General features: G+C 42.2%; 1 protein-coding gene across 1 annotated transcript; it reads left to right on the top strand.

The window, feature by feature from the left end:
- Positions 1-290: 290 nt before the first annotated feature.
- On the top strand, positions 291-6,050 carry cox5ba (cytochrome c oxidase subunit 5Ba). Its single transcript, XM_083983689.1, has 4 exons — positions 291-408; positions 2,838-2,908; positions 4,009-4,108; positions 5,482-6,050. Exons 1-4 carry the CDS (start codon positions 309-311, stop codon positions 5,592-5,594), a joined length of 384 nt encoding a protein of 127 aa, XP_083839815.1. The 5' UTR covers positions 291-308; the 3' UTR covers positions 5,595-6,050.
- Positions 6,051-15,613: the final 9,563 nt, after the last annotated feature.

Here is a 15,613-nt window from a genome sequence, read left to right as displayed (position 1 = left end):
ATTTCCCTCGTGGAGTAATTTTCCTCTTTTCATAAAAAATATTACGTATATGTTTGTTGTTGCATTTTGAATGCATTACATCAAGTCCATTTAACATCAGAAGGGGTTTTATTCTTAGTGTTTCTTGATATTGACAAAGGTTTCTCATAAGGAGAGAAAGACCATTAGGGATTGCTTTAGCCTACACTGGATTCCCATGTTAAACGCTCTACGTTGGACGTGACGTGTATACGTGGCGACGCTCTATGGATAAAATCCCCGACGTCATCACGCAGCGCCCAGACTGCGGTGTCAGAGAAGAAGGAAACATGGCTGCAAGGTTACTACTCCGCTCCGCTGTCAGAGCCACCACAGCCTGCAGGGCGGTTGTCCGAGCCCCGGCTCTGACCCGCGGCATGGCGGCAGGAGGTGAGGACCGAACCGGTACCGAGAAACTAGAACCGGGGAAAAAGCAGAGAAATCAGGTTTTAAAACGGCGGTTTGTCACAGGCGGAAGACGCCGCCGGTTAGCATTAGCATCGTTAGCAGCAGCAGCGCTATCTTGGCGAAAGGTCAAACGGGATTTTTAATAAACAAATTACGTTAATTAACAATTTCAGTGGCAGATACACAGTTTAGAGTGTGTTATGTGTGTGTGTTCAGAGGTTTATCAGGAAGAAACCCGCGTTAACCTTCAGTCATATTAACTGAACCTGTCTTAGCTAACTAACATTAGCTACACTGGGCTAACGGCGGTGTTAAAGCAGATAACAATGTGCCTTTAGATCAGGAAACTGAAGCTGTTTTGGTTTGTTTTTATTAAATTTACAGACTATTGAAGTTGTATCAGGTGGGTTTAGTTGTCCCAGACCTTCACACTACAACAAGGTCATGAACTGGTGCTGAGTTCACGGACACACGGAGGGTGATAAGGAGGAAAACAACGTGAGAAGTTCAGGGATTAAAAGTCTTTTCATATGTGTGACTTTTGAAAATGAAACACTGAGATTATGAGCTTTTCTTTATATTAATGTTGAGTTGTATTTCTAATTCATCAATAATACCCACTGAATATCACCAGTAACTGTGGAATCTAAATAAATCAGTTCTTATTACTGACCTAGTTGTTGAAAATGGGGCAGTGAATGTGTCACTGAGGTCAGACAGAGGGAAGAATAGACTCAGAATAGATGCAAGTAAATCTCAGTAGATTCAGGAAACAGTCGACCTGTAGTATGTTAGAAAATATAATGGTAGAAGCAGCAAGTTTCATCAACAGAACTGTGATCAAAAACAGAAACTCAACATGAACCATAAAGTAAAAAAAAAAAAGAAGAAGTTATGTCGTCGCCTGATAAGTTGTTAAAGCAGAAATAAGTGATATATTTGTGTTAATATAAGTCTTAAATAGTTATATCTTCCGACAGCAATCACTTGCATAGAGTGTTTGGACCGAAACACGGGTCTGTCAGTCACTCTGCTCTGCTCTGAGCCGAAGAGAAAACATTTATCGTATCCTACAGTTTTTATCCAATGAGGAGAGAGAACGGCATGCAGGGCTGTGTGTGCAGCCAAGGGATGCGCGTGAATGTGGAGACGTAGGGACGAGGACTGTTATGGTGCGTTCAAGGCAACTCGTAACTCGTGTTTTTCCGACCTGTGAAGTCGTACCAGTTCGATCTGGTACGAGTTCACAGGTCAGAAGTTACAAGTGGCCGTTATAGTGACTTTCACAGGTAAAACAGGTCGGAAAAACACGAGTGGGTTGCCTGGAACGCTACAAAGTTGTGACTTGAAGCTGTAATTTACGGTTTCAAAAGCCTGCCTGGAACGCAGCATTAGCCAAAACGACCGGATCGCTTACTTCTGCTTTAACAGACGGTTATTGATTGTGGTGTTGCCTTCACTGCCTCCTAGGGATGGGTACCGAAATTCGGTACTTTTTTGGTACCGACCGAATTCCCACCAAAGTACCGAGTATCGATTCACATAAAGTCAATCGGTCCCACATTTCGGTACCTGAACGCACCTTCGCCGTGCGTCAGCGAGAGAGTGCAGTCTGCATGAGCCCCGCACACTCGCGCCCGCCCCCCTCCTCTCTATCCCTCTCTCTCTCTCTCTCTCTCTCTCCCTCTCTCTCTCTCTCTGAAATGAGAGGCGGAGAAGCGGTAGCACCAGCCCGTCGTTTTAAATCATTACCTGAAAAACAGCCGTCCGTCATTTAACAATGAAGAACGGACTGTTGTGACAATCCGTACCGAAGCGGTCCGGTCCCGAGTCCCGCTTCTCATCACAGCGGCGCCATTCAAGTCCTCGTCACGTAGTGAGAGCACATCTAAACATCTAAACGAGGATGAAGTCTCCCACTCTCCTCTCGTCAAAACGTGAAGTCCACATGTTGCAGAGTTTGCACTGCAGTTTCAGTGTTTTTTTTTTATTTGACAAAGTTTCACACAGAGCTTTCTGATGGCTGTAGGAGTCTCTCCATGTTTCTCCTTTTCCCACAGTAAAAACGGACATTTTTTCAGACAAGACTATAGTCTCATAAGCTTTTTTTTTTTTTTCATTGAATGACTATTCCATTATATGAAAATCATTGCCCATCCCTGAAACATAAAATACTCTTAAAGGCTGAGGAGTTTTGATGTTTTTAAGAGGTAAATATACATTTTTTTGACATTTTTATTTTTTTTTAATTTTTTTAATTACCACACACATAAAAAGTACCGAAAACAGGTACCGATTGGTACCGATATCGGTTCCCAGGTACCGAGTATCGATACCGTATCGATTCAAATGCGAAAGGTACCCATCCCTACTGCCTCCTCCTGAGACGTGTTTTTGCTGATGTTTTGCAGGAATCCCCACCGATGAGGAGCAGGCCACCGGTCTGGAGAAGATCATCATGGATAACTTGAAAGAGGGAAAGGTACGTCTGTCTGTTAGTTAATCACACTCTCAGTCGTACAGATGAATGCAGCTCACAGTTATTAAAAAAGACGGTACACATATAAACAGTGAAGAAACAAAATAACAATAAAATGTAATTTATAAACCCTGTAAGGGAAAGAATGACAATTCAAATAGAGGAAACTAAAGTATAAAATAATGATAATAATCTTTATTTATAGAGCACTTTTTAAACGCTTTACAAGGCAGCAGAAAATACAGATAAAGTCAAGTCAACGTTATTTCATAGTTTCATTATTGCTATTAACATAACATACCTTACAAATAGAGACTGTGTTCGAATTCACAGAAACTCAACAGAACCCACCAAGAAAATAAATTAGAGTCTGAAACTATCAATTCATTTACCATGGCAATACAGATGGAAATTAGCCCTTGAGCTAAATCTGGCATATTATTTTATAATTATTTTTTGTATGTTCATGAATATGCAGAGTCCCATTACAAATAAACGAGTAAATGAAAATTAAATGAAACCAGTTAATTGATCAGTCACTGAGACTCTAAAGGAAAACTTCACATGAGGCTGAAGCATCAAGTGTTTTATTATTCTGTTGTTTTATTCAACGACTCGTAGATTGACTCGAGTTGTAAATTACTTATTAAAGAGAGTAATGATCTGAAAAGAGAAAAGTTAAATTAAACCGATGAGATGAAGCTCAGTGATTTAAACCACACACACACACAGAGTGAGTTGATCTCGTCTCAGCGGGAGCTCATCAGGTGATAACGATCGCAGCAGGTGGACGGATCAATACGTCACCCGGGCCTCGGACATGGACCAACGATCAGAACATCGATCAGAATCAGAGTTTTTGCTCCGAGCGGTCCGTTCCGGTTCTGAGTCGACACGGCAACGAGGAGATAACGAGTCGCCGGCTCGTTATCTGAGCCCAGCAGCTGTGTGACGAGGCTCACTTATCTCACACACACGAGCTGTTTACTCACCGTCGGGGTGTTTCCCCATCGCTCAGTGTCAGGTGTGTGTGTGTGTGTGTGTGTGGGGGGACAGGTAATTAAACTGAGTGTGTAATTAACTGCCTCTACGTCTTGTTCCAGGACCCCTACAACATGCTGAAGCCCAAGGCGTACAGCGGCACCAAGGACGACCCCAACATCGTCCCCTCCATCACCAACAAGAGGGTTGTGGGATGTATCTGTGAGTGTGATTGTGATTATTTATCTGCTGCTGATCAATGACGACGCTCCGGGTTTAAACCTCTTATCTGACGTAACCGGATCGGTTCAGTCTCACAGCAGCCGGTTACGATGCGTTCAAGTGATTCTGAGTTCAGATTTCTCAACTCGCCAACAGAAAACTTTGTTAAATGAAGTTTTATTCTGTGAAAATGAAACAAAACCAACAGTGTGATTTTCCAGGTTGAATCACATGAACCAATATGAACCAGAACCTTCAGGACATTAAAGTTAAAGGTTAGGTCAGATTTAAACCTCTGTGTTTGACTTTTAATCATCTACAAGTGTCAGAAGTTCGATGCTGAACAGGTTTGATAAAGTTTTTATTGATCAGATGTTTAAATGGTGCTGAAAAGATCAAATCGGATTTATTTCTTTATCTTTTTTTATTAAAATTAGCTAAAACTACTGTAATTAAAGGACAAACTTTAAAAGGACTGACATTAGAAGGATTTTTTACACAAATGAGACTGTGGTTGTGCACAGTTCGTGCTTCAATCACACAGGAAATAACTTACAAACAAAAAGCAGGATCCAACAGAATGAAATCTGAATTAATTAAAAAGAGGTGAACAGTTTTTCACAGAATAAAACTTTCAACCAAACAGCTCAGTTTTGAATTTCAAATCACTTTATTTCTCCCAAAGGGGCAATTTAAAAGAACGGGAAGTAGCTAAAAAACAAATCAAACAATAAACACACAATCAAGAGACACTAATAATTTAAAAAGTGCATTTTTTACGGCACGGTGCGTCTGTGTTATTGTTGTTTGTGGCTTTTGTGAATAGAACAACCATTATTGTGTATATTTATCTTATACGAGCCCTTTGATCCAGAAATGCGAGTGTCAGAAGAGCGACAGACACAAACAGAGCACCTTTCATAAAAGACGCTCTATCTCCTTTTCTAGAAAAAAAGGAGGGATTTTGGTGAAACCCAGCCATGTTTAGCTTGACTTTTCTCAGGAACGGAGGCACGTAGAAACAAACGGTTTGTGGTCATTTGAAGCATAAAGTTAAACCTTTCAATTGAGCCACAGTATGTGTTGGTGGCAATAATATAGAATACACTATGGCTCTACAAAAATCGAAATCAAAAATGGTCTAAATTGCCGGTACACTCGACTAAAACTTTGGAAAGGAGCGCGGCACTCAATGAGTTAAATAGATTTTCACAATAAAAGACCTAGTTTGTATTGGTAATTTTGTTGCACATGACAAAAAAAAACATTGGAAACAAGTTGTTTCAGCCACTTCATCATCACTGCAACATTTTTCCTCTCTGACGATGATGAGCTGACTTTTATTTTGAATGTGTTCCACTTCCTGCCTGCAGGTGAGGAGGACAACACGGCCGTGGTCTGGTTCTGGATCCACGAGGGCGACGCCCAGCGCTGCCCGTCCTGCGGCTCCTACTACAAACTGGTCCACTGCGAAATCCCGCACTAACTTATAATAATATCAGTTACCGTTGTCATTATTATTATTAGACGTTCGTTTCACTGCTGCGTCGGCTCAACGTCGGCTCGGCGCAGCATCATTTAGCTTCTTTTTGTGAAATATTCCATCAGAACGAGTCGGAGGAGAATCAGACCGCGACGTCTCCAGTCTCCAGGAGGATCAGTCTACGTCCTGGTCTTAATCGAGTTCCCGTCGCGGTCTGATTGGTCCTCGGGCTCGTTCTGACTCTGAGTACTTGACCCCACCTTGCAAACCTCGTCAGTCTTTTGCTTTACATGATGTTACGTGACCTCACACAGGGATCAGATCTGGTTTGGGACACAACAACGACTTTTTCTTTTCAAACATTTCCATTGAACTGCAGTTTACATCCACACATGTACTGTACCATGTTACACTCGGTCCATTACTGCTCTTACTGAACAATAAAGTCTTCAACCTAAAGCTGCTGCTGCCTCTGTTATGTTATCTACGGTGAAACATACAAAAATGGACATAAATGGATCATTTAAAGTGTTTTAATTCATATATTGTACAAAAATTAATATAAATCAAATGTTTTTAAGTTGACAAGTGATCACAAATACAAAGTTTCTGACTTCCTGTAAAGCTGCTGTGCTCAGAAAACCCATTAATCATCTAAAAATTAATCGATCTGCCAATAAATAAATCAAACACATGCAGTTGGTTAAAAAATAGTGAAACAGCTGCTCAGTTGGAAAAAAAAAAAAGTTAATTAAACAAATACAAACAAATGTATTAAGAGCATTATATAGTGGTTGCATTTAACACTGAAACCAATGATCACCAGTCTGGATTGATATGAATGAATGAATGTGAATACAAGTTTATTTAAACAGAATAAAATAACAAAATAAAAACAAATAGATATAAGACAACAACGATGCGAAATAAAACAAAACGTAACACTTATTTATGTTCAAAAGAAGTGGGAAGAAGCTGAAGCTTATTAAATCCCACTCCTCTCTATATTATATAGAATATAAACTATAATCTGGAAATGATTGAATAATTTATGAAGCTTCAAGAAACAGTAAAACTTTAGCACTGTAAAAAAAAAAACAGTAACACTTAAAAAGGAAAAGCAGGAAATCTTCACAGTGAAGAATCTGAATAATAAAACGTTTTTATATGAAAGTCAGTGAAGTTTAATGGTTCAGATCGACTTGTTTAAACTGTTTGGTTTCATTCATGTCTTAGTTCGAGGTCTTAGTTCCTAAACTCTTAATTTGAAAGGGAACTGAAGTTGTGGATTTAATGTTCATAGATGAAAGTGTGTGTGAGTGTGTGTCGGTGTTGAACAGCAGGGGGCGCCGGCCGCTCACACACTCTCTCATGAACTCAGTTAAACTCTTGTGAGTCTGAGACAATAAACTGTTTCCTGCTTTAATGTTTTATATAAAACAGGTTCTAAATGTGACGTCCTTTCAGAATAAAAGACCGGAACAGATGGAGAGGAGGAGGAGGATGAAGCAGGAGTAGAAGTGAGGAGGGGGAGAAGAGAGAGGAGGAGGAGAGGGAAGGAAGAGAAGAGAGGAGGTGGAAGAAGAGCAGGATGAGGAGGAGAAGAGGGAGGAAGAATAAGCAGGAGAAGAGGAGTAGGTAGAGAAAAGGGAGAAAGATGAAGAGGAGGAGGAAAAGAGGGAAGGAAGAGAAGAGAGAGGAGGAGGAAAAAGGAGCAGGAGGAGAAGAGGAAGGAAGAGTAGTGGGAGGAGAAGAGGAGGAGGTAGAGAAAACGGAGGAGGAGGGAGAAGAAGAGGGAGGAAGAGAAGGAAGAATAAGCAGGAGGAGGTAGAGAAAATGGAGGAAGATGAGGAGGAGGAGAAGAGAGAGAAGGAGGAAAAAGAAGAGGAAAAGAGGGAGGAAGAGGCGGAAGAAGAGATGAGGAGGGAAAAGAAGAACAGGAAGAGGAGAAGGAAGAAGAAAAGAGGGAGTAGGAGGTAGAGAAAGAGGAGAAAAGGAGGAGGAGGCGTCCTGGTGGAGGTCGTGACCAGCTGATCTGAGCTCAGTGAAGCTGCAGCCTGAAGGTGTGTGTGTGTGTGTGTGTGTGTGTGTGTGTGTGTGTGTGTGTGTGTGTGTGTGTGTGTGTGTGTGTGTGTGTGTGTGTGTGTGTGTGTGTGTGTGTGTGTGTGTGTGTGTGTGTGTGTGTGTAATAAATGGTTGTATTGATGTTTAATGAATCATTGACTGAAGCTTCACACATCAGCTTGTTAACAACAACAACAAACACAAACAAACACAACATCCAGAGTGTGTGTGTGTGTGTGTCTCTCTCTGTGTGTGTGTGTGTGTGTGTGTGTGTGTCCAGGTTTGTGTAGCGTCTCTTTGTCTCTTATCTCCTTCATCCTCACAGACGTCTCCGCTCTTATCTCCATGGAAACACTCATTAATATAATTAACTGTGGCCAATTAATTTTCTGTCTGTGAACTGATCTGAGATCAGACGACCGGGTCTCTTCTTCCTCTTCTCTTCTCTTCTCTTCTCTTTTCTTTTCTTTTCTTTTCTTTCCTTCTCTTCTCTTCTCTTCTCTTTTCTTTTCTTTTCTTTTCTTTTCTTTTCTTTCCTTCTCTTCTCTTCTCTTCTCTTTTCTTTTCTTTTCTTTCCTTCTCTTCTCTTCTCTTCTCTTTTCTTTTCTTTTCTTTTCTTTCCTTCTCTTCTCTTCTCTTCTCTTTTCTTTTCTTTCTCCTCCTCCTTTGTGCAGACGGCGAGGCGTTCAGGGACATCGCCACCGTCTTCTTTGTCTTCAGGAAAGAAAACTTAAACTTTTCTCTCTGTTCATTAAAAGAAAAGAAGAATAAAAAAGGAGGAGAAGGAGAAGAGGGAGGGATGAAGAGGAAGGAGAAGAGGAAGAAACATCGTGAACATCTGGCCGTGTCTACAACCAGCCAGATGTTTTAGTGGAGGTGTGATGTAAAACTAGAAACAGAAGCTGAGTGAACTCCTGATGTCGTCGTCTCCCATGACAACAGGTGTGTGACATCATCAGTTGTCAGGTAAAGTAAAAACAGACGACGGATCAGTTTAGTTCCTCTGACGCTGCTGCTTCACTTCACAGCTCGTTCTCCTCTACTTCCTCCTCCTCCTCCTCCTCTTCTTTTCCTCCTCCTCCTCACTCCTTTCCCTCCTCCTCCCTCTCATTCTCTTCCTTCTCCTCCTCTTCTTCTTCCTTTTTCTCTTTCCTCCTCCTCCTCTTCCTCCCTTTCATTCTCTTCTGCCTCCTCCTCCTCTTCCTCTTGTTTATCTTCTCCCCATCCTCTCCTCCTTCCTCCCTCTCCTCCTTTTCCTCCTCTTTTTCTTCCTCTTCCTCCTCTTCCTTCTCCTCCTCCTTTTCCTCCTCTTTTTCTTCCTCTTCCTCCTCTTCCTTCTCCTCCTCCTTTTCCTCCTCTTTTTCTTCCTCCTCTTCCTTCTCCTCCTCCTCCCCCTCTTCCTCCTCCTTTTCATCCTCTTTTTCTTCCTCTTCCCCCTCTTCCTCTTCTTCCTCCTCCTCCTCCCCCTCCCCCTCTTCCTCCCTCTCCTCCTTTTCCTCCTCTTTTTCCTCTTCTTCCTTGTCCTCCTCCTTCCCCTTCTCCTCCTCTACTTTCTTCTTCCCTCCTCCTCCTCCCCTTCCCCTCTTCTTTCTCCCCCTCCTCCTCTTCCTTCCCCTCTTCCTCCCCCTCCTCCTCTTTTTCTTCCTCTTCCTTCTCCTCCTCCTCTTGTTTCTCTTCTCCCCCCTCTCCTTCTTCTTCCTCCTCTTCCTCTTCTTCCTCCTCCTTCTCTCCTTATTCCTTCTTCTCTTCTTCTTTCTCTTCATCCTCTTCCTTGTCCTCCTCCTTTTTTTCTTCCTCTTCCTCCTCCTCTTCTTCTTCCTCCTCTTTCTTGTCCTCCTCATCCCCCTCTTCCTCCTCTCCTTCCCTCTTCCTCTTCTTTCTCCCCCTCCTCCTTCTCACCGCTCCTCTCCCTCCTCCTCCTCCCTCTCATTCTCTTCATTCTCCTCCTCTTCTTCTTCTGCCTCCGTCTCCTCTTCCTCTTGTTTCTCTTCTCCCCCTCCTCTCCTTACTCCTCCTCCTTCAACTCTTCCTCCTCCCCCTATTCCTCCCTCTCCTCCTCTTCTTCCCCCTCTTCCTTGTCCTCCTCCTTCCCCTTCTACTCCTCTACTTTCTTCTTCCCTCTTCCTCCTCCCCTTCCCCTCTTCTTTCTCCTCCTCCTCTTCCTCCGCTCTAACAGTGACAAGTTCTTCTATCTGTAGTTGATCTGTCAGTCGGAGCCTCTTCACTGTCTCAGTTGTGTTTAGTGATCGACTGTGTGTGTGTGTGTGTGTGTGTGTGTGTGTGTGTGTGTGGTACTGGTGCGATTAGGAAAGTGCAGTTACATTATCTACTGAAGGTTCAAACCTCAGTCTCTGCTCTCGCTGCTGCAGGTGAGCGCACGCCACCGGGCTGGAGCAGAACGGCATTCTGGGTAGTTAAACACAAACATGTGAGATCACAAGAAACACTAATGCATGGAGGAGGAGGAGGAGGAGGAGGAGGAGGAGGAGGAGGAGGAGGAGGAGGAGGAAGAGGGGAGGTTGGTTTTGGCAACACGGGTAATCGAACATCACTGTCCTCTTGGTCGCCATAGAAACGCAGCCTCAGCAGGGACCTCAGTGTTTCAGGAAGCTCTTAAGTTGCAGCAGCTCAAAGTCGTGAAACAAAAAAAAACAAAAAAATAAAACTGAGAGGATTCAGGTTTCAATAAAAAGTCGAACACCGTACGGAAGATAAAACATGACAAGAGTTTAAATACATGAAGAAATAAACATTTTCACATTTCTGCTAATTACCCCACAGACACAGAAGTACAGAAATGAATGAAAGCAGAAATATGAAAATGAATAACTAAATAAATATTTAAAACCAGGAATCGGAAAATAAATACATAAACACACACACAAATAAATAAATATAGGAATAAATAAAACTGTAATAGCATTTTCATCAATAAAAATAAGAAATGCATGAATAAATTAAAGCAGAAATGTGGAAGTGAATAAATAAACAAATACAAATTGGAAAATAAATAAGTGAATAAATGAAACAGGTGTAACGTTTTCCAAGAAACACAGAAACAAATGTGGACTTAAAAAAGGTTGCATTATTTTTTATAGGATTTATTCATTTATAAAAGTATAAATGTATAAAAACAGAAATACTGGATTCATTTTTTACATTTTTTTTTTTTTAAATTCAGCCATATTTTGTCTTCCATAGTGGCTCATTTATTCTCTATATATGTCTGACTGTTAATTATTAATTATTAATGATTATTAAATAAACTCTTTGTCTCAGTGGAAACACGAAGCTGTAAAGATAAAAACAGCGACATGGTCTCGTCTCCTCTGAGCTGTGTGACATCAGTGCAGGTCAGTTCACATCACAGACCACAACACCTCCTCCTCCTCCTCTTCCTCCTCCTCCTCCTCCTCCTCCTCCTCCTCCTCCTCCTCCTCCTCCTCCTCCTCTTCCTCCTCCTCCTCCTCCTCCTCCTCCTCCTCCTCCTCCTCCTCCTCCTCCTCCTCCTCCTCCTCTTCCTCCTCCTCCTCCTCCTCCTCCTCCTCCTCCTCCTCCTCCTCCTCCTCTTCCTCCTCCTCTTCCTCCTCTTCCTCCTCCTCCTCCTCCTCCCCCCCCCCCCCCCCCCGACGACCCTGAGGAGCTCAACAGTTTCCTGTTCCACCCAATTTACGCTGCCGTCAGACCAAGGTGGCGACATCCATCACAGAGCTGAGGCCTTGGCTGAAGAACTACTACTACTACAACCTCGTCGTATCCCTCCGCCGCTGAAACTAGTTCCAGACAGGTCATGATGAGGTTTTATTAAAATCATACTCGTCTTTCTGCTTTATTTATTCATTTTGTGTGTTCATGTGTTTTTATTTCATTTTCCCAGGTTACAGGCGATCAATATTTTCACAGAACTCCTTTTGAAGTGTTTCAACTCTTCTTTCCTTTTAAAAAACATCTATCTATCTATCTATCTATCTATCTATCTATCTATCTATCTATCTATCTATCTATCTATCTATCTATCTATCTATCTATCTATCTATCTATCGTTCTATCTATCTATCGTTCTATCGTTCTATCGTTCTATCTATCTATCTATCTATCTATCTATCTATCGTTCTATCTATCGTTCTATCTATCGTTCTATCATTCTACCTATCGTTCTACCTATCGTTCTATCGTTCTATCTATCTTTCTATCTATCGTTCTATCGTTCTATCTATCTATCTATCTATCTATCTATCTATCTATCTATCTATCTATCTATCTATCTATCTATCTATCTATCTATCTATCTCTGTTTTAAGTCTTTCGTTTAGTGAGGTCACTGGTCAGTCACTTAAACAAGAAAATAATCAACAGATTAATCAGTAATGTAAAGGCTCATTAGCTACAAAGAGATAATAGAGTTACCTCCTCCTGCTCGTGGTCATATCCCTCCGCCACTTAAACTAGTTCCACTCACATTCATGCAAAACCGCTGATGCACGTTGCCTGCAGGGACAGTTTTTCATCAACAGTCTCTGAATTTCCCTCTAAAACAACTCTGTCTGGTAACGTTGTGTTATTATCTCATAGCGTGGTGAATGTGCAGGTCACAACTTGTCCACCAGAGCGTTGTGGAGTTGTTGGATTGTGTATTTGATGAGTTTGAAACCAAGAAATCCCATGAGCCTCAGCTCATGGCTCTGCTTCGCCGTTCTAAAAACACCTTGCACCGACAATTAAAGGTAACAAACCTACTGCTATGACTATAGGGGTTTATTATGGCAATGGGCCAATTTGCCAAAATGTTGAAACTATCCCTTTAAGTCCAGGTTTAATGTTTTCGACCTGACTGTTGTGGCCTAAAGAAGAAAAAAAAACCCATCAGGTTTCATTTCTCCAACTGCATCTTAAATCGTTCTGTTCTGCAACTTCAAACTATGAGACCAAACTTCTTTTTTTTTTTCTTTTTCCAATTAGAAAATATCCAGGGAGCAGTCGACCTGCAGCTGCTCGTTTAACCATCTAATTAACGGAGTCACGGAGCTTCTGGCTTTCTCCCAAAATGTAATAAGAAGAAGAAAAAAAAAAGCATGAAGTGCAAATGAGTTTGTGAGTTTTTCCTGTGAACACAGAGCGAAGCTGATAAGACGCTGACCGCCCCGAACACGTGTGACCCGGGACTTCCTGTCCTGACGGGAGCGAGAAGTGTTTCCTGTCTCCAAGCTGCTGCTGCTGCTTTAATTAGCCTCACGTCAGACACACACACCGGCCTTTCAAAATAAAACACCTCCACATCTCTGCAGAGACACAGGTACGACACACGGAGACACAGAGTTCAGCCTTAATAGGGATAGTTCACCCAAAATTGAAATTTCTCAACTCATTATCTCCTCCCCCTCATGTGGACTAAGGGCTGGGAGAAGTTTCAGAGTCCTCCGTGGCTTCTCTGAGTTACAGGGGGTCTCGGCGTAGCAGTGCATGTCCATAGGACGGTTGCAAATGGATACCAACTGTCTTCGTAACAAAAAGACACACCAAAAAACATCCAAATACCTCCATGCTGCTCGTATGTAGTGTCCCTCTTGTATTGAAGCCCCGACATGAGAAATTGTTGTCTGAAAGTTGGTATCCATTCACAACCATTATATATTTTTTATTTATTTTAATGTTTATTTAACGGACGATACATACAACATTGCCACAAAGAATGAAAAATGCGATGCATACAAGACGTCTAGCTTCAGCTAATTTGCAGTCTTTGTCCCTGGTCAGGCTAAAGAAGGATAAAAGATACTGAATACAATAAGTGCAATAATACAAATACAGTGAATAATACAGTGAATAGGTAACATGAATAAATAAACACAGCTACAAAATTTAGATTAAGAAATTGCACAGATTAAATACATTAAACATTAGTAAAATGCTGTATTGACAGTGACTTGAGAGAAGTTAATGTTCACATTTCTGCTGCTGCTTAAGCCAATGTTTAGCTCTAGCACTAAACATCTTTAATTCTGTTTGGGATATGGACAAATACTGCTGCACGGACCCACCCGTAACTCAGAGAAGCCACGGAGGACTCTGAAACTTCTCCCAGCCCTAGAGATAATAGATAGATAATGAGTGAAATTTGAATTTTGGGTGAACTACCCCTTTAACCAGCTCCTCCTCTTCACTCGTCTCCCAGCATCCTTCACTCCCTCCTCTCTCTCTCTCTGTCTCTCTCTGTGTCTCTCGCCCTCAGGCTGAGCCGTCTGCAGATCAAACCGTCCAGTCCGATCTTCTTCTGGGTCACGGCGCCGTGGAGCTCCGGCGGCTAATGCAGGGGAGGTTGATGTGTTTCTGACAGCCCCCCCCCCCTCCCCCGCTGACACCACATGTCGACCTCCTCTCTGTGTTTGTGTCCAGTCACAACACGAGCGTGAGGATTTATCACACGCATCATTAATTTCACAGGTTCATCATCACACATGCGGCGCTGCAGCGGCGTCTCTGCTGCTGAATCTCCCTCATCTGCACCAGCTCATCTTCATCTTCATGTTCACCTCCTCAGGTGTGTGTTTTAAATGCAAAAGGAGCAGTTTGTCTGTTTTGTTATTCCTACACACAGCATAAGCAGCTATCGACCCTTTGTTGGCCTTCTGATTGGTCTGCTGATCCACCAATCAGAGCGCTTCTCCCCACGTCACGAGGTGTGCAACGTTCTAAGGCTGGAAAACCCTGGGAGGAAGCCGAAGGAAAAAGCTAGGTAGACAGTAATTATTTTGGCAAAAACTACTTTTTAAGATGTGCCTGGGGTTCCTGCAACAGCGACTCACCATATCCAGAACGTATTCCCAGAGTCATTTTTATCCCATTCCCCAAACCCAAGACATGAGAAATGTCTCATTTGGATAGGGTTACTTATATTACGGTAACCTTCAACCATCTAGCAAACGTAACGTTACCGTTGCTAATGTCTTTTGGACATTTCTTTGTGAAAATGTACAATGAGAAACGGGAGATCGGCGGAGAATAAGCATTAGCTAGTAGCTAACGTTAGCTAGCTAATAATTATGTAACATTACGAGACAGAGTTGTTTTCGAGGCAAATGCAGCCAGAACTACATTCCAGACACGGCTGCTGGGCGGAGTGATTTCAAAAGCACAAGTACACCTCAGAGTATTTGCTTCATGTGTCATAATGTTACATAATGTTAGGCTACATGATTAGGCCTATCTCCTAGCGTGGTGAATGTGCAGGTCACAACTTGTCCACCAGAGCGTTTTGGAGTTATTGGATTGTGTATTTGATGAGGGAAACGTAGAAATAGCCTACCATGCAGCTAGCGTCTCTGCCCCACTGATCACAAAACAACATGCACCGACGATTAAAGGTAATGAACCGACTGCTATGACTATAGGGATTATGGCAATAGGCGAATATGCCAAAATGTTTAACTATCCTTTAAAGTTACACTAAATAATAGACAGTCATTGTCTACTGTTTTGTTACAATAGAAACAAACACAGGAGTCATTTGATTGATTTACTTGCCAACTGCACAGCTTACTTCTCCAATTTTCTCCATGTCTGCTCTCCATCTTTTATCCATCTACTAATGTGTCCATGTCCACAGGGAATGAATGGTTAGTGCCAGTTCAAGTTCCCATGTCCATCAGCCTCCTGCAGTGCAGCTACTTGAGGACCCCCCCAGTGAAGACCTCCCTTGGGCCAGTATTCAAGTGCACAACACTGAGAAAGGACAGAGACACCTTGTATGAAGTGGGTAAACTTCATTTGTCTTCACAGATGGATTTAAACAAGAAAACACTTGTTCCATGGATAGTTCAGTAAAATTATTTTACTTTTTATTTTTTAAAGGAAAAAAGAATCAGCATCGTGTTCTACTATTTAAATGTATCACTTAATAATCCGCTGGTACCGACCGCCCACCGCCTAATATACCAGCCAACTGTTGAATAAGAGGAGTA

Source organism: Trachurus trachurus, assembly GCF_905171665.1.
Source record: "Trachurus trachurus genome assembly, chromosome: 12".
In the NCBI taxonomy this organism is placed as follows: Eukaryota; Metazoa; Chordata; class Actinopteri; order Carangiformes; family Carangidae; genus Trachurus; species Trachurus trachurus.
The sequence above is the reverse complement of the archived record's forward strand: the minus strand, read 5'-3'. Positions and strand labels throughout refer to the sequence as shown.